The sequence below is a fragment of the Rhinolophus sinicus genome, chromosome 9 (assembly GCF_057876585.1).
Source record: "Rhinolophus sinicus isolate RSI-liver-muscle chromosome 9, RSI-T2T, whole genome shotgun sequence".
In the NCBI taxonomy this organism is placed as follows: Eukaryota; Metazoa; Chordata; class Mammalia; order Chiroptera; family Rhinolophidae; genus Rhinolophus; species Rhinolophus sinicus.
The window spans coordinates 24,656,739-24,680,254 of NC_142509.1; the positions used below are offsets into that span (position 1 = coordinate 24,656,739).

The 23,516-nt window shown below is 50.7% G+C and overlaps 1 protein-coding gene across 4 annotated transcripts in view; it reads left to right on the plus strand.

Annotated features, from left to right (window-relative positions):
• The window catches only part of HPS4 (HPS4 biogenesis of lysosomal organelles complex 3 subunit 2), a 27,662-nt gene extending 7,401 nt beyond the window's left edge, over positions 1 to 20,261 (plus strand). For 2 of the 4 annotated variants that reach the window (XM_074321526.2, XM_019755571.3), the window contains exons 5-14: positions 601 to 708; positions 1,175 to 1,291; positions 2,910 to 3,004; positions 4,611 to 4,683; positions 6,581 to 6,617; positions 7,403 to 7,499; positions 8,112 to 9,006; positions 13,779 to 13,911; positions 14,426 to 14,534; positions 17,001 to 18,244. In XM_074321526.2, the coding sequence (XP_074177627.2) occupies positions 601 to 708; positions 1,175 to 1,291; positions 2,910 to 3,004; positions 4,611 to 4,683; positions 6,581 to 6,617; positions 7,403 to 7,499; positions 8,112 to 9,006; positions 13,779 to 13,911; positions 14,426 to 14,534; positions 17,001 to 17,172 (1,836 nt within the window). In that variant the 3' untranslated portion in view covers positions 17,173 to 18,244. Of the gene's footprint in view, positions 1 to 600; positions 709 to 1,174; positions 1,292 to 2,909; positions 3,005 to 4,610; positions 4,684 to 6,580; positions 6,618 to 7,402; positions 7,500 to 8,111; positions 9,007 to 13,778; positions 13,912 to 14,425; positions 14,535 to 17,000; positions 18,245 to 18,378; positions 18,518 to 20,146 lie in introns of those variants that run through there. The other 2 variants (XM_074321525.2, XM_074321524.2) reach the window with 2 other exon arrangements.
• The last annotated feature ends 3,255 nt before the right edge of the window (positions 20,262 to 23,516 follow it).

Here is a 23,516-nt window from a genome sequence, read left to right on the forward strand (position 1 = left end):
AGAGGTAGAATTAGTGACTCAAAGATTGTGAACTTTTTTCAGCCTCTTTAAACGTGTGGCCAGATTAGTTTTTAACTGAGCAAGTATTTCTCTTCTGTGGAGCTAAACACTAAGGGTTTTAGAGGTCTAGAACTGTGTGATGATTCAGTCGTTTTCTGTTCTCAAAGCACTTCGTGTAGCTGGGGAGACGAGATGGTTATTCATGAAATAGTTTGAGCGCAGTGTTTGCAGTGAAACCCATGTTAAACATTCAATGTCCAAATAATAGTCCTAACACCACAAGGGCTCCGAAAAGAGGTCAGTATTTGCTAGAGTGATCAGAATAGGCACCGTGGAGGTGCTAGAATCTGTGGTGGGCGCTGAAGCGGAGGGGAAAGCCCTGGCAAATGAACAGGAAGGAGGGCATTTCAGGTTGGGCAACAGGAGTCCATTGTTCTCAGTGAAGACCAGCTCTGCTGGAGTAGAGGGTGTGGGGCCAGGCAGCAGCAGATCAATTCATGGGCCGTGAAGTCTGGCTGTAGTGAGGCCGGGGTGCCAGGAGCCCAGCCTTGGACTCAGAACGGAGGAAACTGCCTATCTTCCTGGTTTCCCGCTTTACAGGTGCTGGGCTGTGCTGTGGAGCTCCCTGATGTCAGCTGCCAGCAGTTTCTGAATCAGCTTATTGGATTCTTTCATTTTTACAACGGACCTGTTTCTGTGGCTTACAAGGTATGAGGACAGCGCCGACAAGTCTTACGGGGGTGGGGGGGGAGGCGCATCTTGAACAAAACCGACATTGCCGGAACCCGGCCCTTCCTCTGGGGTCTGTTGTACTTTCCATAAACATGTCATGGCCAGTGACAAGGTCAAGGGCTCCTGGAGCCCCTTTCAGATGCCTTTGTTCTCCAGTGGCCTAGGTCCCGTTTGTTCAAGTCCTTATTCCCATCTCCTCCTCCCTGAGACGGGTGGAAAGAGCTGGGCCTGGTGGCTGCCCTCCCCACAGGCGATCTGGGTCTGTGGTAGGTAGGTGATCAGGGTAGGGGGTGAGGTCTCATGAGTGTAAGAAGCTCCAAACAGGCCCTCCCGACCAGCCAGTGTCCTGTGTCAGGAACATTTCTGTGGCAGTTGGGATCCTTGTCAAAGAGTGTGTGTCCCCGAATCTCAGACGCTGACCTCAGGCTGTTTTTTGTTTCAGAACCGTTCTCAGGAAGAACTGAGCGCCGAGTGGGACACCTTTATTGAGCAAATTCTGAAAAATACCGGTGATCTGCATAAGATATTCACTTCCCTCTGGAACGTGGACCGAACTAAAGTAACATTCTCCTCCCGCTTCCTCTTTTCGTGTATAGGAATAGAGCTGCTGGACACGTTTTGCTTTTCCCCTTTAAATGAACTTTGTATATATCGAGAGAGGTGGCTGGAATGGGTCATTTGTCAGTTAGGGTGGTTGTTAAGACCTGCACTCAAATTCCATCACGTTCCTCACTAGCTGTGGAGCTTGGACAGGTCAGATCGCCTCTCAGAACCTTACTCACCTTATCCATAAAACGGTGTCGTCACACCTGCCTCCCAGAACCGTTGTGATGATGAAATGAGACAATACCTAACTGACACAAATTACGTGATAAGGTGTTACAATTTTGCTAACGCCCCAGAAGCGTGGAACGCAGGGATCTGAAGGTCCCCTTCTCTCTTGATAGTACCAGTAATATGATTTAATTGTTCTCACCATCAAAAATGCCCAGTGCTAACGTTTTAAAAACAAGGTCGCCCTATCTGGGAGAGAGTGGTTGTGGTTGGGATGTGTTCTGTCTCTAAGCCATTCCGTTTGCCAGTGGTGCTTGTGTGGCCGGCCTGACCGTCTGTGCTTACCGTCTGTTGTTCTGTGGCCTTGATCTTGGTGAGCATCCCATCCTCATTGTCCGAGGGCCAAAGGAAGGTGCAAGGCTGTGGCCCCTTAAGAACCGACCACCTGCGCCCTGAGTGTCTCAGAAAATGACACCCATTCTGTGATGCCAGCCCACCATTATGTGTGGACTGGGACTCACTGCTCCTGTTAGTGGTGTCCCTTTAACAGGGATGTAACACCGCGACTCTGCTAGAAATGGGGACGGGTTTTCCCCGCTCCTGTTTGGAGGGTTTCTGGAAGTCGGCCCCAGAACCTTCCAGAATGGCCGCCTGGGACTGGGCTCTGTCCTGAGGCCATGAAAGAAGAAACTTCTTCACGTGGCAGCAGCTGCAAAGCTTGGCTCTGTTAACGCTCAGTTCTAACAGCTAACGGGTGCTCGGAGGTTCTAGCTGCCAGGTAGGAAATAGGAAGGGACTTTTGGTTATTGCCAGCCATTCTTGACTAGGTTCAGATCCATTTCTGATATTTTTCGGGACTTCAGCCAACTGACTCCTTACAAGGAATGGGAAACTGAGGCATATCTCCCCAAGTGAAAGATCGTGATGTTTTCACTTTGTGTAATGGAATAGAGTTATGGGAGCTGGTCAGACACCAAGCCAGCTGTGTCGCCGTGGAGCTTGTGTTTCAGAGGGAGGGTAGAGGATGGGGGTGGGGTGGGGGGTGGTTTCACCTGGCACCATGACCTGCATTTGAGACCTACAGGCTCTTTTCTCCTGCTGCCTCCTGACTCAGCATTGATAGTCAGGGCCTCCGAGTCAGTCTACATTGTTCTCTGTGAAGGGCCGTGTCCCCTATTCACTGTACCTGCCAGCTTCTGGAGAGGCCTCCTTATTCCAAGAATTGGGCATTTGGTGGTATCAGCACTTCTGGGTATAGAGAGGACCCAGATTTTCCCGTGTGACACAGTCTTCTGTTTCCAGGCTTTGGGTTGTGACCTGTCCACCTGTGCTACAAAGCCCCCTTCCCTTCCTTGCTGACTGTAGGCTTGTTAATTTGTGGGCACGCTTCTTGCCCTGCACAGGTGGAGCCCCTGCTCTTGCTGAAGGCGGCCCTCATCCTCCAGACCTGCCAGCGCTCCCCTCACGTTCTCGCCGGCTGCATCCTCTATAAAGGACTGTGAGTAACGCCAGGCCCTGTCCTGCACCCCATTCCCCTGCTGCAGACCTGCCCATCCCGATCGTGGCCACCTCCAGATCACAGGCAGGAGTTCCATCTCGGGCCAGTTCCAAGTGGGCTGGTTTGGCAAATACGAGGTAGTTTAGATTTGATTTAGGGTACGTACGTGTCTTTGAGCAAAGCTGGGAAATTGGAAACTGTTCTGTCCAGAAAAGAGTTAGGAATAGAAAAGGCAGTTCTAAAGAGAGCCTTGTAATTCTCAGGATGGGGCTTGTCATTGTAGTTGTCAGTCTACACAGTGCTAATTCAAAGCCCCCAAGGTCCCCGGCAGCCAGCTTGGTAAGTAAGCGGCAGCCTGCTGCGGGGGGGTCTTGGGGCATGTGCTGCTCAGCTCTGCAGAGCGGCCTTAGTGCTTCTACTGAGGCTCCCGCCAGCCTCTTGGCTGGGTCCGTCTCTGGGTTGGCCTCTGAGATCTCTCGACACCTTTTCATGCAGTTGGAGGACCTCTCTATGAGCCTGAGGGCCTAAGAGCCACTCCACGCTTCTTCCAAGGCCGCTGTCCTCCTGGAGGGTTCGTCCTCACAGCCCAGGGGCAGGCGGGGCCGGCGCTGTGTGCCCAGAGCTCTCTTGAGGCTCTCGAGGTGGTCGGGGGCCTGACTGGCTGGGTTCCCAAGTCCTGGCTTCTCTCCTTCCCAGCTCTGTGACCTTGGAAAGTTGCTTGATCTCTGTTTTCTCTTGTGGGAAATAGAGATACTTTGTGGAGAATGAAATGAGATAAGAGATGCAGCAGGACAGAACGCACGCCCTGGTTCACCAGGGCCTTGAACACATTAGACCCCTCATCCCTTTGCCATTTTCATTAGGATGGTTCTGAATCAGCGTGTGCCTCCCGGCTCACAGGTGACATGGCGACCAAAAATGGAACTGTTTTCCTTTTCATATTTTGTTTTCTTATTTATTTTTAAATTGTGCACCTAAGGCCTGAACACATTCTCATTGTAAGAAACTGAACCCAGACAGAAACAGAGCACAATTTGTAAGTTCCCCTCCACTCCCCTCACTCTCAGCCCGTCCCCACAGCTAGTGTTTGCTGTGCACCCTTCCTTTGTTCCTTATGTGTTTTCACACATGTGCACATGTATGTATGTGTTGATTCTGTTTATTTTTGCTGTCTGTGTAAATGGGATCGTATGATTCCTCAACGTAACGTGTACAGTAGAGGTTTCTTTCTCAGTCCGTATTGGGCATAGTAGCCGCACATTTTTTGGTGCTGTGTTAATAACTGTGCCATGATTAATTTAATTACTCTCTTTTTGATGGAAATTGACATTGCTTACCCATTTTTTTTTATAACGATTTTTCCATTTTCCCCTGTAATGAATCTTCTTAGGCATACTTCTCAGTACAAGCCAGGTCCAAGGGTATGGACATTTAAAATGTTGATAGAAATTGCCAGAGCGCCCTCCCTGAGGGCTTTCCCAGTTGAAGCTGTCACCTGCTGTGTCCCCAAGATCCTGGCCAACACGGGGAGTTAGGAATCTTCAGTCCAACGTCCTGCAGTGTGTTTCTTCTCATGGTGTCCTTCTTCCTGTGTCTGACCTCCTAGGATTGTCAGCACCCAGCTCCCACCCTCCCTCACGGCCAAGGTCCTGCTTCATCGCGCCACACCTCGGGACCAGGTATTGTAAACGCACCTCCGTGTCGGGCCTGCTTCTGCACCAGGTGGCTGCCGGCAAGGCTTATCCCAGTGCTGGATGGATGGGGCGGCTGGGGGGGGGGGGGTTTCCCCTTACTCTTGTCAGAACCCCCCAGGGCCATCAGTGGTTTTCCTCAACGGTGACGTCATCAGCCAGGCTGAAAGTGTTTCTTTCCGCTTGGTAGGCTTGGATAGTTGGATTTTTCTTCAATCCAAGCGGAACTATGAGAATTGGACTTCCCTCAAGGATGGGCTTTTTGTCAAAAGAAACGTTGGATTTTCAGAGACAGACGCTAAAGGATGACTTAGGAAATCAGAAACTCTTAAAATCCTTCCATCTTATATTTATTTAATTGCTTTTATAATGAAAAGAAAAGAGCCATACATGCTTACTGAGAATACAATTGCCCACAATTGGATGGCACAGAGACAGTCCCTGCTAGCGGCTGGCATACCTCCTTCCAGTCCTTTTGTCTCTTGTTTTATTTGTTTATTCGTAGCTTATGAAGCTATAGGTTTAAATGTATCAACGCTAGGTCTTTGCATTTATCAAACCAGACATTTAAAATGATGGTGGGGCTCTCATCGGGCCCCTTCCCCACTGGTGGTGGATGTGTTGTTTCTGGTAAACTGTCTGATGAGTGGATAAAGGATGCCCTTGCCTTGTTTCCTAGTAATTCAGCTTCCTAGGATTCGATCATAAGGAAATCGTCTACCTGCTGAAAAACATTTATATTCAAAACTCTGTCTCCACAGGGTTTATGAAAGTGAGAAATCAGATGTAACTTAAATGTCTGTGGTTGGAGTTGGCAAATGATGGCCTGTGGGCCTGTTGCCTACACATAAAGTTTTATTGGACGCCTTCAAGTTACAACAGCCAGTTGAGTCGTTGCGACAGAGACCATATGGCCCACAAAACCAAAAATATGTATTATCTCACCCTTTACAGAAAAGGTTTGCCTATTGCCGGTTTAAAGTAGGGAAATGATAAATTCACCTACACCGCTTTAAACTTCATAAAATTTTTGTCAGCCATTTAATTTAAAATGGCCAAAGATGTTTTCATGACAGGCCTTGCATGTTACTGTTTAAGCAGAAAAATAGGATTTTATATAATATGGTCTCAAATTATTAAAGAATGCATAAACTTAAAGGGCCATATGCCCAATAGTAATGGTAGTAGCTTGTGGGTAAAGGAATTATATGTGATTTTTTAAAAAACAATTTCTGTCTAGAGGAAGCTTATGTAAAGAGAAAGCCATATCATTTCATAGCAGTGAAAGTCATTTTGGCAGGAAGAGCAGTTTTTGTTTTTTTGTTTTGCTTTGGTGGGTCCTTTTAGAACCTTTAGATGGAAAAGGCTGGAAAACTCTTTTGAGAAAATTGCCAGGTTTCTCCCCTTGATCGTGAATCAAAATAAACAAGAGATGTGGCATAGCATTTTGTGTAGATCAAATCCTTTAGCACGAGGGTCATAGGACCTTCACCTTTTTTTTTCAATGGAATTTGTGTGAGTTCTATGCCAGGGCTATTCTAGAAGCCGAGTTCTCCGAAGATATAAAAGAGAACACGAATCCTCACTCTTATTCGCAGAGGGGAGAAACTGAGACACCAGGATGTAAAAGCCTGGTGTGAGTTGGAATGGGCTGCTGCCCTGTAGCCTGTGTGGGCCCAGGTTCTCTCCCGCCCCCGCCGTGGTGGTGAGCAGGCAGTTTTGGGGGGTGCGTCTCTTCCATCTGCTTTGCTGTTGGCATGTGGTGAGGACAAGCGTTCTGGGCCTGGCTAAGTTTTATGAGCAGCAGATGGCACAGCGCCGTCCTGTTGGGTAGGTCAGGAGGATGTGGTACCCAGCGCCAACTTCTGTGTGTGTTTATTTTCAGAGAAGACCTACAGGAGGGGATGTCCTGCAGGAATGTGGTAAGTAGTGAGGTGCATCGTTGCGTCTTGAGAATGCAGTCTGTCACGCTGCCGGTCCAAGCCCTGGGAAAGGCCGAGTCATCATTCCATCTGGTTGTGTCATCTCGTGAGATTGGACAAATTGATAAATAAAACGTCAGTGCAAAGTTACCCATCAGATTTCTAATTATAAAGCTCATGATTGTAGGCACACCTTTCTTCTTTTAATTAAATGTATTGGGGTGACATTGGTTAATAACATTATGTAGGTTTCAAGTGTACCATTCTATAATACATCCTGTGTATTGCATTGTGGAGGCACACCTTTGAACCCCCGTTTTCAGATCCTCCTTAACTCCCTGTAATGAGACTGCTCACACAAGTTCCAGAGACTCCTAATTAGGAGAGGGTAAGATCAATGGCCACTGCCAGGAAGACCTTGTGCAGGATGTGGGGGCATCCCTAAGAGGGCTTTGGTTTGGTTTTGAAGCATAAGTTGGGGCACGTATCTTTTGTCAGTTAGAAGTGCTTTTTTCCAGCTTACGCCTTTTCTTATTTTTAAGTGCCACTAAATTTTCTTCTACCAATGGACGCCCTTTTCCACAGCTGGGAGTGAAGGTGCCCACATGGGCTCTTCCTTGCTAATCGCAGACATCGTGGCTGCAGTTTTGTGCTTTTGTTCTGGGCTGAGGAGCGCCCCACAGCTCTGCTCCCTGAGCTGGCCTGTGGGTTGCATGCATCCCCCCAAGACCAGTGGCTGACCCGCTGTCTTCTCTGGCCCTCTCCGTGTTGCTTTGTGATTCTAGGAGTAGCACTTCCCCCAAATGTCCACATCATGCCTGTTTTCGTGACAGAAGAGGAAGCCATCGGTCTCCATGAGTTCCCAGGAGAGTGGATGACTAGGTAAGGGAGCACAGGGCGTTCATCTTAAACCATACTTTTGGGACTCCTTCACGCGGGTTTATCCAAACAAGCCCCTGGTACACCTCATCCTTCCTTAACTCCATCTTCTCTGTCCTCTGCCCTGGGAGGGGCTTCTGGAGCTTCAGCATATGGATAAAAGGCAGCTGGTGTAGTGACATGAGTGTGGGTTTCAAATCCCAGATCTGCTGCTGATTGACCTCCTCCTCTGAGCCTCAACTTTTTCATCTGTAAAATGGGCCTGGTAATACCTGCTTCACGGGCTCATTGTGGAGGTTGGAAATAGTGTATGTGTAGCACCCAGTATAGGCCTAACTCGCAATAGACCTCCACATGTGGGTGACTTTTATCCAGTGGGCCCTGCCATTTTCAGTAGGGGATCCCAGTACCACTGTGTGAAGGCCTGAGAGCCAGGCATCACCTTATTTTCACTCCCGTGGTTTGACCATGGTGGTCTCTTAGTCTCTGTGGCCTCAGACACCCACTTGTCAAGCAGTGGCCTTGCTTTTTAAGGAAGTAGTGCTTTCGTGTCCCCCCCGGGAAGGGCACTGGCCCTGTGTTCACTCAGCATTCCCTTCACGTCTTGTTCTCCAGCCCTCCTGCATCTCCAGCCAGACGCCAGGAGCGCTCGGCCCAGCACCGTCCAAAGGGTGCCCTGAAAGAAGACGCCACCGGGCCTGAGGAATCCATGGCCTGGATGTGGGCAGCCAGCCCCAAGTCCAGGTTCCCGGATGCAGCTCGGTCAAATGGCAGCAGCGAGAATGGATACTTCTCGGGTTGTGATCTAGGGAGCATCCAGCCTGCAGAAGCGCACAGCACTGCCAGGGACGCGGGCCCTGGTCTCGCCTGCTCCCTGGGGAAGGAACCTGGCTTGTGCCGGGGGGAAGTGGAAGTGGACTTATCTGAAATCCACATTCCAGGAGCTCAGGAAATGGGGACATCCTCCGGTTATTTCACCTTCCCGAGTGTGTGTGTCCCAGATGGCGGTGGTCCTTGTCTCAAGGAGTCTGTCAGCGACTCGGGCAACGCGCAACCCCAGTCGCCCGAGGCCCCGCCTGTGGGCGCTGCCATCAGAGGCGTCTCTCCCTCCGCTCCGGACGAGCTTACCCAGAATGGAGCCCTAGAGCAGCATGAAGACCTTCCTGGGGACAGCAGCCAGGCCCCCAGTAGGAGGAGCAGGCCGCTGTCATTGCCTCGCCCAGATTTGGGACAGAGAGGAGCTAAGCTTCCTGTCGGGGGACCAGGCGCGGAGCCCTGTGTGGATGGAGTTCATGAGAACCACCCCGCCTCTGGCCTGGAATGCCAATCAAGCTCTGCCGACTCTCCAGGCGACGCCCCCTCTGCAGACACCACTGGCTCCAGGTGGACGCCCGCCACGCAAGGAGGACTCGTGCACATGACCCTCTACACTCACAGTGTCAAAGGGCTGGTTCTGTCCCTCCTGGCCGAGGAGCCGCTGCTGGGAGACAGCGCAGCCATCGAGGAGGTGGTGAGTTTGCCCAGCTCTGCTCGGTCCTCTGGAACATGGACGGGCAGGGAAGGGACTCCCCAGGGGACATGGGGTCCGCCTTGCTGCGTGACCTTGTGCAAAAGTCCTTGTTTATACAGCGGGAATGGTGGTAGTACCTGCCTCCCTGGTTTTGCGGGGGTGAGTGAAGAGCTTGGGCTTTCCCACTTCTGATTTCTTGGAGCGCAGGCCCTGGACAGGGGAAGACCAGGTCGGAGCCCCGGTTCCACTGTGCTCGTGTACACAGACCTTTGCTCCCTGAGCCTGTGGTTCCTCCGCAGTGTGCGGTGATGACAAGCGCTGCCCTTCCAATGCAGTGGGATCACGCAGGCAGTGACCACACACAGGGTGGCTATGCCATCGCCACCACGGTTGGCCTCCCTTCTGAGCTTGGACAGCTCAAGGAACCATGTTGGCTGGAGTCTACATTCTGTACACATCACAGCCAGGCCTGGGAGTTGTCTGGAAGCCCCCTGTTTCCCTCCGTGGCCCCTCCACTGTACCGTGGTGGTCTGAAGCTCCTTCCTAGAGGGCCTGGGACACCTGAAATCCTAACCGGTTCCAGAAGGCTCCTCTTAACCCATTCCAGAGCCTTTCCCACTGCCAGTGGTACCTTCTCTGGGGCCTACCCTGGAGATGCAGTTGCTATAGTAACATCCTTGCTGTCGTTGGCAGGAAAGTGGTAGCAGTAAGAATAGCAAGTTGAAATTGCTGCAGGGTGAATGGTGTCCTGGGGCTTGCCTTGTTTTTGTTATTAAATCTATAGTATTCTAAGCTGGTCTCATTAGCATGCAGGGTTTGTGACCCTCCATAAATGAGCTGGTCACCTTGGAGCATGAGGGGTGTGGGGGGTGGATGGCAGCATCCTTAGCTCAGAGCCTCAGGCAAGAGACTGCTCCTCTCCCGACCTGCCTTGCTTATCTCTCCCCTTTCCACAGGCTGGTGTCACATGTCACCAAGTGGTGGCTTGTTTGCATCCCTTCCCTCCTTCACCATAGGGCTGAGTGGCTTCTCCACCTCTTTCTCAAAACAACACAGGGACCCAGGATTGCAGTTTTACACATCTCATCTCCCTGCCGCACCTTGGTTTTCATGGTGCCGTCTGCTTAGTGCTGAGCTGTAGGCATGTTATTTTGAATGCCCACTGTTTGGATGCAAGCGAGTGGATACGCTACCTCTCTTTTACCTTCCCTCCAAAAAAGAAGAAGGAAAAATAGTTCAGGCTGCACTTGGAGAAGGAAGTGAATTCAGATACGTTCTGTCCGTTCACTATGTGCGAACTACTTTACATGTGTTATTTTAGCCAGGCCTTAGAACAGTTCTGGGGGTGGACATTGTAACTCTCATTTTACCAGCAAGAAGACTGGGCCTCGTTGAGATAAAGTCCTAATGCAAATGGGGGGTGCAGAATTCTTGTTTGTTTCTCATCCTCCTGCCTCAGCCTCTCTGTCCGCCACTGATCTGACCTTGGAATGATAGATGGGAAGGTGAAGAAAGGGGGAAATGCCCTGCCTTCCGTGGCTCTTGATATGATCTGTCACATGATCTGTCGCAGCCGTCCATGTTGTTAGGAGAATGGCCTCATGGGCTTTCATGTAGAGTAGGGTTTGGTGAGGGGTAGGCCCTAGGAAAGGCAGTGTAGCTTAAAGGAAAAAGAAAACCTTGTGTTTTCTAAAGAGAGTTGGGCCGAACTAACTTGGATCAGCTTGCTGATTTGAGAGGAACGTTGGCTGACCAGACCTGACGGCTGTCTACTTTATCATTTTGGGAGAGATCGTTTATTGCCTTTTTTATCCCAGGCCTGGTTTCCCTTCAGGCCCTCCACTGCTGTCTAGAAAAGCTAGCCCCGTGCAGAACGGTAAACTACAGCTCAGAAGTGACAGTGAACACACCCTACTTGAAAGGGCTCCTAGGTTATGCTACACACTGTGCCAAGGCACCCTGGCATTATTTTGCCATCTTGTCTTTCAGTGAATCAACTGCCACCTCCTTCTGTTTGCCCAGGGTGGAGGGCTGGGAGGCGGGTGGGAGGGTCAGACACGCGGGGAGCCGGGGGAGAGACGGATTAATTCAGAGGGAACAGAATAGGCTCACACCAGGGGGCAGCAGAGAGCCATTGACAGCTTCCTGCTCAAAACCCAAGATAACCTCACTGACCTTCAGGTACAGTGATCACATCAGTTATTCATGGCTGCGATAGGGCGTTGAGCTGTCTGTACAGGAGACGAGGCTTGCGGTGAGTGCAAGAGTGTTATCCTAAAACAGGAAAACGCACCCCTCCCCATGAAACTGGCACTTCTGAGTGAATGCGTGACTGCTTCGTTTCTTCTGCACCTCATGGCACACCTTCACATTCCAGCCACTTGCTTTGCTATGGACTGGAAGCCGGAGGAGCCAGGAATTAGCCCCAGCTGCGTGTCCCCTAGGGCTGTGGTGAGAACTGATGTGTAGTGATACATATCAGGGGTTGGCCAACTTTGAACACGACGGAACACACGGCAGGTCTTTCCCACCCTGCACAACTATTCGTCTCTGCTGTTGTAGTACAAAACCGTGGGTAATACGGAAATAAGTGGCGTGGCTGTGTTCCAGTAATACATTACCAATAGACACTGAAATTGGAACGTAATATAATCTTCTCATGCCACAGTATTACTCTTAATTTTTTTCCTAAACCATATAAACCATTCTTAGCTCTCAGGCTGCACAAAAACAGGCAATGGGCTGGATTTGGCCCGTGGGCCGTAGTTTGCTGACTCCCAATATATATGAAAGCACTTGGTTACCAGTAAAATATGGTGCACGTCATCTGATAATAATATCTTGTGACTGTGCGTTTATGGTTAAGTGACTTTACCTTGAATACGAGTTAGGCAGAGATTTCAGAAGCAGCCCAGTGCCTGCAGGGCAAACTCGGGTTTCAGCGTGTCTCACTCTCTGTTCCCATCCTCCCTTCCTCTGGGCCCCAGCTCAGGATGGGAAAGACGTGTATTATCAGGTTCCCCAGGTCCAGAAGCTTGCAACGAGGCTGTGGTTTGACTTCATGACGTGCGCACACACACATCTGTTAAACCCTGTGCTGGGTAGGCGGCCCCCGTGATCGGGGCAGATCTGTGCACGTCTTCCCTGAGCGTGCGTCCCTCACTGTGCCCCTCAGTTTCCACCAGGTAGCTCAGAAGTTGAATGTGCTTGCCATGGGGTATATGCTCGTTTATCTGTGCATTTAGTAGATATCTGCTAGGAGCTTGGTAACTCTGCTAGGCACTGGGGATAAACGATGAATGCCTAAAATGAAACCTCGTGTGTCAAGCCTGTTGCCTTTTAATATCATTTCTAAGACATTCAGATAGAAAACCTAATTTATTAAGGGCAGTACACTACCAAAAATAACACTTACACTTCATGACCTTCACCGTGGAAGCATTCTGTTTGCCTCTTTGTACTTTTTATGTGCACTTCTTTGTTTTACAAAGCTGTTGAAAATATAGTCAATCTACAGACCAGTCATGTGCTCATTAAAGAGATATCACTTCTGTCTTAATGATAATTTTCATTTGCTTGACTATAGAAATGCCTTCCCGGCGGGTAGCACTTAGAGTTTACAGAGGATTTTTATATGTGCTACTTCATTTAGTCCCCTCAACAATGCCCTTTTGCAGATGACAAAAAAAAAAAAAAAAAAAAAGAGGTGCAGAAAATTCAGGAACTTGTCTCTGGTCACCTGGCTAGGAACAGGCTGAGGCAGGATGTCCTTCACCTGCGAGCCATCTGCTGCCAGGGGACAGTGGCCTTCTTATGGCTAAAGCAGCCCCAGGGAAGCCGCAGGAGGCCCCACTGCAGACTGAGTCTGTCAGGATGTGACTTACTTCCTTGGTCAAGCCCAAAGTGGAGCTAAAGAATACCATAGCCCTTAGAGGATGACGCTGTAGGAGAATAGTTTAAGGATGAAGAAAGTTGCTCGTGCTGTATCATTAGGTTACAAAACTAGTATCAATATTTATGGTTTGATCCCATTTTTATTTTATGAAAACAGCCTCGTACAAAGTGGTATAGTCCAGTGTTCTCAGCTATACCTGCATATGAAACTTCCCTAGGAGGGTTTTTAAAACACAGGTGCTTGGGTCTCACCTCCTGGATAGTCTTCTCAGGTGGGTTCCTCCTCTGAACCGCAGAGCACAGAAAACCATTTGGCCGACACGTCTCAGTCCTTCCAAGCGTGGTGCGTGGCTGGTGCCACTCTGGATGCACAGTGGAGGACTCCTCAGCCCAGGCCCAGTGGAAAAGCACTAGAGGGTGGGCCTGGCTGGCTGTGCTGTGAAAACGTGCAGCCTGGGTGGGAAAGTCATGGCTGTGGGAAGGTCACGGGTGTGGGAAAGACACGGCTGTGGGAAGGTCACGGCTGTGGGAAGGTCATGGCTGTGTGAAATGTACCATGGCTAGAAGGAAATGAACCAAGGGGCTAACAGTGGCTATTTCTGAATGGTGAGATTATGGGCCATTTCTCTTGGCTTTTTCCCCCTTCTTTTTAAATGTATTTTTCTGCTTACCACTATTTTCTGAGTTTTCTACAATTTGAAAAAGCTTTAGAACATAAGGGCAGAAGTTAGTAGTTCTCTACTAACAGGTAAAACACTGGTCAGAGTCCTCTTTGCTAAATCCGGTAGCCATGCAGATATCTCTGGATGATTATTGGCTAAGTCTGTGGCCTGCTGAGGTCACTTCTGCAGCCGTGACCCTCTCCGGCCCCTTTGCAGTACCACAGTAGCCTGGCGTCCCTGAATGGGCTGGAGGTCCACCTGAAGGAGACGCTGCCCAAGGATGAGCCCACCGCCGCCAGCAGAACATACAACTTCATGCATTACGACCGTATTCAGAACGTGCTGACAGGTAAGCAGCTGGCACTGCGCAGAGGTGCGGGCTGGGGCACCTCCTAGAGCCGGGGGTTGGGGGAGCTACAACTGGGGCCCAGTGCACAGTGGGGTTGGTGTTCTCCCCAGAGCTGTTTGCCGTGTAGTTCATGTGCTGCTTTCTCACTGGGAGCCCTGCTCCCACTGCATTTAGAATTTGCTTGGCAAACGCTTCCTTGCTCATTTGTCTTTTTTTTTTTTTTTTGGCTGTTTCTCCAACATTTTGAGGGAAGCACACACATGTTCAAATATCTGTGATAAGGTCTGCCTTAAAACTTTGATCCTCGTGCACGATGCTCATTCTCAGGCAGCGTGTCCTGTGCTGTGTGGCGGCAGCTGTTGGGACCCAGCCCCCTGGGCAGGCCTGGGCCTCTCCCCCGTTGGCACCCACACTCATGGCCGGGAGCCACGTTCAGTCACACTTGACAGTACTGGCCTGGGGGCGTGGGGGGAAGGAGTCTGCTACTCATAACTTGTGTGTCCTTTTCTGGAAGCAAACGTGCCTCAGGTGGCCACACCCCAGGATCGCCGCTTCCTGCAGGCCGTCAGCCTCATGCATGCTGACTTTGCCCAGCAGCCCTCGCTGTACGAGATGATCGCCAGGTGAGATTTCCCCTGTCACTTCACTGTCCTGGACCAGGAGCCACCTTCTCTGGGATCTGGGGAAGAACTTACTCATCACTAAACAAAGGGCATTCTCGTTACTCCCTTTAAGGCCTGCTCTTTCTCGCCCCTTGGCTCCCACTCTCTGCTCTCCTGCTTCCCTGGGTCGTGTATTTTCTGGGTCCCGTCATGGGGCTCAGACTTGCTGGAGACACTGGGCTACGACAGTGAGGAAACCTCAGGTCCTCACACTGTCAACGCTTTCATTCGTTACTGGGGAAGGAAGGCCTCTCTCCTTGTCACGGATGCTGCTGAAGAGACAAGTCGTACGCACTCATTATGAAAACATGCAGCCTTCTCCCAAATCTATAAAGCGAAACGTTTCTTCCCTTTCCCCATCAATACCTGAACGATACCCACAGTTCATACTTTGGTGTATGTTACTCCAGGTTCTATCGTTTTTAGTTTTCATTTCTCATATATAAAATATGAGTATGAGCATTTTTATTTTAATGATTTTTAATAGTGTTTCTAATAGAAAACAGGATCGTACTGATGTACTGTTTTACAAGTTCCTTTTTTCACTCTATTGCAAATCTTGAATATCTCTGTGCCAGTAGATACAGATCTATTATTATTCCACTTTGTAGTATTTAACCAACCGAATTCTGCTTTTTCTTTCATGCTTCTCAATGAAACTGGTAGCAGAAAATAAGGCAAGTCAGAGGGTCAGAGGGGAGTGTGTGCTATGTGTATATTAGTCAATTTAGTTCTTGGGACAGTTTGGGCAAGTGCATTATTTATCCTCATCTTACAGATGAGGAAATTGAAGCCCTAAGAAGCTAAGTGACTTGCCCCAGTCACTTCTTATTAAGTGGCAGAGCCAGGCTTTGAACCCCGGTCTCTGACTCTATAGAAAGTGCATGTTCTTTCCACACACCTTTCCGATTTCAGGGGGGCAGTGTGGTCCAGAGGGAGGGGTGTGGGCTCTGGACTCATACAGACGTGCCCGGAAGCCTGCGCCATCATGGTGACAGTTCTGCTGCCTGCCACCTGCCACACCGGAGTGCTGGGCGTTTCTGCTGCCCAGCGCCATCTTCAGTCAATATTTCAATACATTATTTCCACAGTAAATGTGTCTTCTCCGGCTTTAAGTTAGAGATGCCCCAGGCCAGCAACCTAGATGTGGTTTGTATCTACAGTCACTGGTTTGGGAACTGGTTTGTTGGTGTGTGTGAGTGTGTGTGTGTGTGTGTGTGTGTGTGTGTGTGTGTGTGTGTATCTATTTTGTGAGTGATGGAAATAAGTAAAATGTCAGCATCTGATCCATGAACCCTTTGGTGACTCTGCAGTATTTCACCTTCCTTGGAGCTGAGAGGGTTTTAGCATTGGGATATGTAGCTTGTTTTAATAGTAATAGAAACAACAGCTCCCATTTCTTAACCACTCACTGTATGCGTTGCAATTTACGTGTATTTTTATCTATTCCTACTGATTTAAAAAATCTCAATGAAGGGATGTGCTATTGTCAGATCCATTTTACGGATGAGACAGCTGGGGCTCAGAAAGGTTGAGTAAGTTAGCCAAGGGCACACAGCAGGGCTGGGATTAGCTCGCACCCACCAGACCGCAGTGCCCCCTCTCCGTGGCTGTAATGACTCATCCATGTCTTATCCTGCTGGGCCAGTGAGTGGCACAAAACGCTTATACCAGGCGGGCTGTTCCGGCCCCTTGAAGCCCCAGAAGGAGAAGCTGGAGGGGGATGGGGTTCTCCCTCCTATGTGAAAGGAGAGATCTGAGTGAGGGGAGCCTTAGTGGTTCCTGACGCTACCCTTTTATACTGGATTTGGGGAAACTGGGGTCCAAAGAGGAAATAGTCTGAGACAGGCAGGATCGAGGAGCCAGCTGGTTGCCTGGCCCCATAGTCGGTTCCTCTCAGATGGGTCCTCCTTTGAACCAAACCCTCATCCCTCCCTCTTCTGTCCCCTCACTCCCCTCACTCATCTAACCGCCGCCATGTGTGCAGAGGCCTAGACCCTTCCTCAGACACTGTCAGTGCTTGTCATGGAGGCCTGATAGCACCACCCACCTCTGAGCCTCAGGGGCCTTATCTGTCACATGGGATGTCACCACTACTGCATAAGGCCATGTGGGCAGTAAGCCAGGCTGTGTGGAAAGCGTTTTGCACAGCTGCTATGACAAGACATGCACCCATCAGTTATTTATTCAGTTACTATAACTTCAGGCCATGTGACTGTGGCCGCCATGGACAGTCCCAGGATCCAGTGAGTTATTGGCACTGGACCTGAAATTCAGGTGAATAATCAGAGCCCCGAGCCATGACAGCTGCGCCCACGGCATCTCGTGTGCAGGGCCATGCTCGTGTGAGTGCCTCTGCAGGTCTTTGTGTGGCCTGAGATGTGTGCAGGCAGCGTTGGACTCGTGTCTCCTCTCTTCCTCCCACAGAAATGCCTCCACAGCTGTGTATGCCTGTTGCAACCCGGTGCAGGAAACCTATTTCCAGCAGTTGGCATCGGCCGCGCGGAGCTCTGGCTTCCCAAGCCCCCAGGACGGTGCCTTCAGCCTTCCAGGCAAAGCCAAGCAGAAGCTACTGAAGCATGGGGTGAACTTACTTTGAACTGGGCCGCAGTGGGCAGCTCATCGCCCCAGGAGGTGACTATCAAATTGAGTACCAGCAAGGAAAGCTCTGCTGTTTTAAACAGAAAAGAGTCCCTCTTTTATTTTCCTAGGAACATTCCCTTTTTAAGAAACGTACTGGTGTTTGAGTGCTGTTAGGGTGTGAGGGGTCAGGTCTTCAGGCCCACAGACCTAGAGCGTATGAGAAAGACCATTACACAGGCAGTGTGGAGCCAGGACGGGGGCTTTGTCCCCCTCTGCCAGAGGGGTACAGGGCCAGTTAGTTTCCTGAGGCTCCTGGCATCTGCTGCCATTGCATCCTAGCCTGAACTGTACCAGAGATTCAGGTTGGCATTCTGTCTGCAGCCTAGTTGTCGCCAGTCTCGTGTTTGTCCATCCCTGTCTCCAGGGGCAGATATGGGAGATGGGCTTGTTAGCGAGCAGAGCGGAACTGCCACTTCTCAGGTTGTCTTCAGAGCGGTCCTCTTGGGAGGGACACTCAATGCAGGGAACAGTCAGGAGGCTGGAACCGCCTCATTGGGATTCTTCCGGAACTGGATTCAAAACTAGGAGCCTATTCTTTGCAATACCACAGTGGGGGCAAATATTCATAACGTGGGAGGGAGTTTAGGATTTGGCGATAACCAAAAGCCCTGGGATGCCGAGTGTGGGGAATTGGGCGATGACAGGCCAGGCGGTGCACCTCTGGTTAGAACTGAGCTGTGCAGCTGGCTTCTCCTGAGTGTGAGTGTCCCTCAGTGGGAGTTTCCCAAGTGTTCGGGGGCAAAGGCAGAACCGTGCTTGTCAGTGGTGCTGTGTGTGTCTGGGCCGGTGAAGGTACATTAGTTCTATTACCGTTTAGTCAGACGTGTTATGAGAACATGGTGCAGATCACAGGATAAAAATACTTACCGGAATCTAAACTGAACGTTTACCACCAGTACTAAGATTCCATTTGAAAACCGCTGTGTTAATAATTCCACATCAGTGAACACATGTCTAATGTTTATGACGTGGTGTCTTTTTCTCAAAACACGTTTCCAAGGGCTAAAATAAAACAGCCAAAAATGCTATTGAGTTCTGAGTAATTAAATAGTAACATCTCTAGTGACATAGTTAAGGTAAGGGTTAAGATATTTTGTACGTAGACGTGTATGTATGTACGTATTCTGCGTGGACACATTTCTCTTTTCCTTGCCTCACCCAGTGTGGCCAGGGAAGGAAGGGTCTCCCTGCGAGGGTGATGGGTTGTAGCTGCTCCAAGAAGCACCAGCTTCGGCACCCAGTCCCGTGTCACCCTCTCCTTCACCCTCCTGCCACGGGCTGGCCTGAGAATGATCTTCCCAGATGGCAGAGGATTGTACCTCAAGCTAGGCTGAATGTACTTCGTCCTACTTCTCTGCTAAATTCTTCAAGAAAACATTCATTACAAGTCTCCGTGCCAGCCTCTCAAGGAACCTTCATGACTAACTTACACGTAACGTGTTCCTTTTCCTTTGTGGGGTATTTTTAAGCAGCCAAACGTTTCCTCTTGCTCCCTGGTGCTCCAGAATTGCGAGTTCCCCAGAGTCTTGAGCTCGGTGAAATTGCAACCTGTTATGTATTGAAACAGGGACAGCGTTTGGAGGCTGGAGCCCATTTTCATCCGCCCACCAGTAGCTCACCCAACTGCCTGTGTTCAAGGACTCTTCCACCCAAGATCTGTTTCACGAGAAAATCGCTTGGCTGCCGCTGGGCCTTTCCTAAATGTCAGGCCATTGGTAGATCTTAATCTTATTTGTTTTGCTTTCAGAAACCTCTCTTCCCAGAAACCTCTCATTTCCCAGGGCTGCCTTTGCACCTAAAAACACTTTTAATTCAAAATGCTTTTGTTTCTGAGAAGCAATGCTCCAGGCAGGCATGGGCTTCCCCTCATGTCTAACAATCAAATAAAGAGCACGTGATTCGCACAACAGAACGAAGACCCAGTGCAATCGTCACTTTAAAATATGTCCACAAATTCGGGACCTACTTTTCCTCTCTCTTGAGTGTGGGCTCTACTTAGTGACTCGTTTCTAATGAATAGAATGTGGTGGAAATGACAGTATGAGAGTAGGTTAGAAAACACATTACAGCTTTCATCTCTCTTGGTTCAGCTGTTTTGGGGGGGAAGTTGACATTCAAGCAGCCCTCATGATGAGGTCTCCTGTCGACAGCCATGTGAGTAAACCTTCTTAGAAGCAGGTCCTGTAGCCCCAGTCAAGACTTCAGGTGACTGCAGCCTTATGAGAACTGAACTAGAACCATCAAGCTAAGCCAGTTTCGAATTCCTAGCCCTCAGAGGGTGTGAGATAAATGTATGTAAGCCACTCTTTGTGGGGTAATTTGTTAAATAGCAATAGATAATATACTTGCATGCCACATCACATCCCCAAACTAGCTTCTTTACAGCTTTGGCACAGAGACGCTTTAGCCAAATGCGAGACAAAGCATCAGTCTCGGATCCCATCTACTTCCTGTCCCACCTTGGAGAACTGGGCTGGACAACTAAGGAAGATATTGTCTCTCACTTTCTGTGAGTCCCAGAGCCTGACATTAATAGCCATCTGGATCCCTGCTTCCTCTGCTCTGGGCCCCGCCCTGGCCCCTCTTCATTCTCCAGCGTCCCAGCGACCTCCAGCCAGGATACTTCACCCGAGAGTGACATCCCTCCACTCGGCCCCCAGACCCCAGCCTTCCTGGACCCCCCACCCCTGCCCCGCCACCCCAGCTTCTCTGGGAGGAATGTAATGGAAGCCCAGGGGCCATGGTGTCATTTCCCCTGCAGTTTGAGGACACTCAGCAGACGGAGCTGGAGGACAGGCAACATGGGAGAAGTTGGGGTGGGGGGGCCCCTGGGTGAGGATCATTCCTTGGACCTAGGATGTATGTGCTGGGGCTAGGAGGGGCGGGAGGGGGAAAGGGTTGCCCTCCTCACCTATTTTCTTGTCAAATAGCGGGGTCCACCTGGAGAGTGACCTCCCACAGTGTGCGTTTCCGCTGTTCCTGAAGCTTCTGGAACCTCTCATCAATCCAGCCTTCCAGGCTCAGCTGTGGCTGCTTTGGCACATTGCCCTCCGGCTCCAACCAGACTCCCCCAGTAGCAGATCAAAGAAGACAGCTTTGTATAATGCATTTATATTGTGAACCCTCTTCTCTCCACTGAGATAGAACCCCGCAAATGCTCTCCCTTGTGCATGAGAAAGGATCCTCTGAGTCTCACCCACCCAGGATTAATTCAGGACTAAAGTCCAGAGACCCGTATGGGCTCTCGTCTGTCTTCCTTTTGCTTCGCACCTTTGTTTAGTTTCTGCAGTGGAGTTCAGCTCAGTCCCGCAGCCGCAGCCCAGAGGCTGCTGGGAGAGGAACGCACAGCACTGTGTCGTCCTGTCCAGTATTTCAGAGGTGCAGGAGGCTCTCAGCACATGGTTTACTGACTGCCCCAGACCCGGACCCTCCAAATTAGCCTCTAAATGCCAGGCACCCCACAGCTGCTGGAGCCAGCCCCAGCCCTCGTGGTGGCACTTCCTGGGGAAGGCCGCATTTGCGAGACAGTCTGCCCTGGCTTGGTTTACAATTGACACCAGGGTGTCACTGTCATCCAGGATAACAGCCTCCTGCAGGCCCGGAACACGGGGAGGGAGGGAGAGGAAGTGAAAGGCTCTGTCTTGGGTCATCCCTGCCCTGCCTGCTGCTCAGCGTCTGCCACCTGTGAACAGTCAGGACCAAGTTCCCTGTGGCGTGATTAATAGTGACAAATAGATTCCCACTGGGAAAGGATCGCTGTTCCCTAGGGCGACATTTGAGCCTAATCAAATGCCTACCCCCCTAGTGGGAAGCATCTGGGCTTCTCTGCTCTTGTCCCCTTGACAGTGGTATCAAGTGGAGACTGGATGCTGGTTGAAGTCACCCGCTCTAGTGTCTCTGAGTGTTTACCCCCCTCTGTGGTCCTTCCCCATGTGGCTGAGACGCTCTCCAGTTACTACGTCCCTAACACCCCGAGTCCTCCACTGTGTGAGCCACAGGCCCTGCTGTGGTAATGGACTGAGTGGGGCCCCCCAAAAGTATGAGGTCCTCACCCCTGGACCTCACGTGTTAACCTCACATGCTGAAGGTTTTGCAGGTGTGATTAAGACTCCTGAGATGCAGAGATTTTCCTGGATTATCCAGAGGGCCCCTCAATGCCATCACAAGTGGGCTTTTAAGAGGCAGAGGGAGACGAGCCACACAGAGCAGGCGATGTGAAGGTGGAGGCAGAGGCTGGAGTGAAGCGGCCACAGTCCAGGAAGAGGCGAGGGATGGGCTCTGCCTTGGAGCCTCCAGAGGGAATGCGACTGTTGACACAGTGATTTAGGGCCAGTGACACTGATCTTGGGCTTCGGGCCTCCACAAGTATGTATGAAAGAAGTCCCGTTGTTTTAAGCCACCAAGTCTGTGGTAGTTTGTTAGAGCAGCCACAGGAAACTAACAAGCCCACCCTGAACACATGGTGTGTTTGTCCCTCTGGTGATTCCAAGCTCCTTGTCTTTCAACAGTGCAGTGCCAGGGAGCACGGGTGGGTGGCAGCGAGGAGCGCTGGGGCCACACCACAAACGGCCTTGCCAGGTTGCCAAGGTGCTGAGCAAACGAGAGCCTTGAGGCAGGGGAGTGGCTCGCTCTGGTTCTCATTAGACAGGTCACTGGCTCCTGAATGGCTGACGGCAGGGCAGGAGCGGAAACCATTAATGGGACTCTGGTTATCCGGGTCAGTGGCCTGTGGGGGGTGGGGCGGCCATGGAGAGCAGTGGGCAGATTGGAGGATGCTTAGGAGAGAAGTGCCTGCTCTGGGCCGTGGGTTGGGTGTGAGGGCAGGTAGGGGGATGGGCCTGCTTTCTGACAGGCACTGACTTCAGGTGGAGGAAGCCACCTGGGAAATCCCTGTTCTTCAGGAGCTCCTAGAGGGAGGAAGTGGGAAACTGATGGCTGGTACTCAAACTGCATAGTGTGTGTTGATCGCCTCCCATCCCCCACCCCCACCCTTGACCTGTTCTGGGAAAAGAGCAGCAGGAGCTGGGACTCCCCTGCCCCCTGCCCTTGGGCCCCTCTATGAGGAGACGGGAGGGCAGGCTGTGAGACCAACACTGGTCAGCCTAGCTCAGGGGACAAAAGATACTTGGGCTCTTTTCTCAACATATTGGTTGAATGTGGGAAACTTGAAGGAGAAAGTTCTGAAGGCTTCAAGGTTAACATAGGACACCTGTTTATTTTATATGTACTAACCTGAAATCATCTGTATTTCTCCTGGGAATAAAACCCAGAATGCCTTTCGAATCCTGTCAAGAGCCACGAAGAGGCCATTTCATGACTGCCTCTGTCTAAGCTGAGTGCCAGCCCTTCTTTCCTGCCCCACCTTCCTCATCAGCTGGGCCCAGCGCTCCCGGGAATGGGCTGGGGCCTAGACCACTGTACCCAGCAAGGCCCGTGGGCAGAGGGAGGGTGACACAAGCCATCTCCCATGTGCTGACCAACTGACACATTCAGTGTATGTCCTTCATCTCCGGCCAGTCCACACTGGGTCCTGTGGCATTAAATCACGTGGGCTTTGTTCAGTCTGAGCTCTGCGTTCCAATCACAGCTTACGATGAATTACCTTGGAAATGGGTCCAAGTGACTTGACTTCTCTGAACTTCAGTGTCATTGTTCAAATGGAGAGGAAAACGTAACGTACGTGAAGGCGTGGCAGACTGCAGACCCTCTGAAAATGACTTCAGTGCAAGTGTCCTGAGAAGGCGAACAGCCTCCCTTGGGGGTCCCCGTGCGGGGCGTCCCTCTGCAGACTGGGGCCTGAATGTTCAAAAGACTGCTGAGCTTCAAGCTTGGATCCTTGGCTTCTAAGTCCAGCTCGTCCTCTGGCCCTTTTGCACATCAGCTGCCCGCTCTGAGCCTGTTTTCTCCTGTAAAATGTGCACAATGGTCCCTGCTTACCCCAGTGTGGCCACACGTATTAGTGGGATAATGACGCATGGGAAGGAATCTCCTAGAATGCACAGTGCATTCTGTACTCAAGGAGGAAACACCCTCCCCTTTGAATCCGGGGTGGCTAAGGCCTCAGAAGTGGGGAAACAGGGAAGGGTAGGTAATCAGAAGTTAGGACCAATGTGTGTGCCTGGGGAGGAGGCAGAAAGTAAACCAATCTGTGTGTGTGTTGCCTCCTGCCACCTAATGCTACAATCTGCTTGAGTATTTTCACTGCCATCTGTCAGCAGCTCGAAAATATATGGCCTTATTCTGTCCTGTTCCCTGTGTTTACATCTGGTGAGCAAGATTCAGCTGGGGAGGTAAATGTTC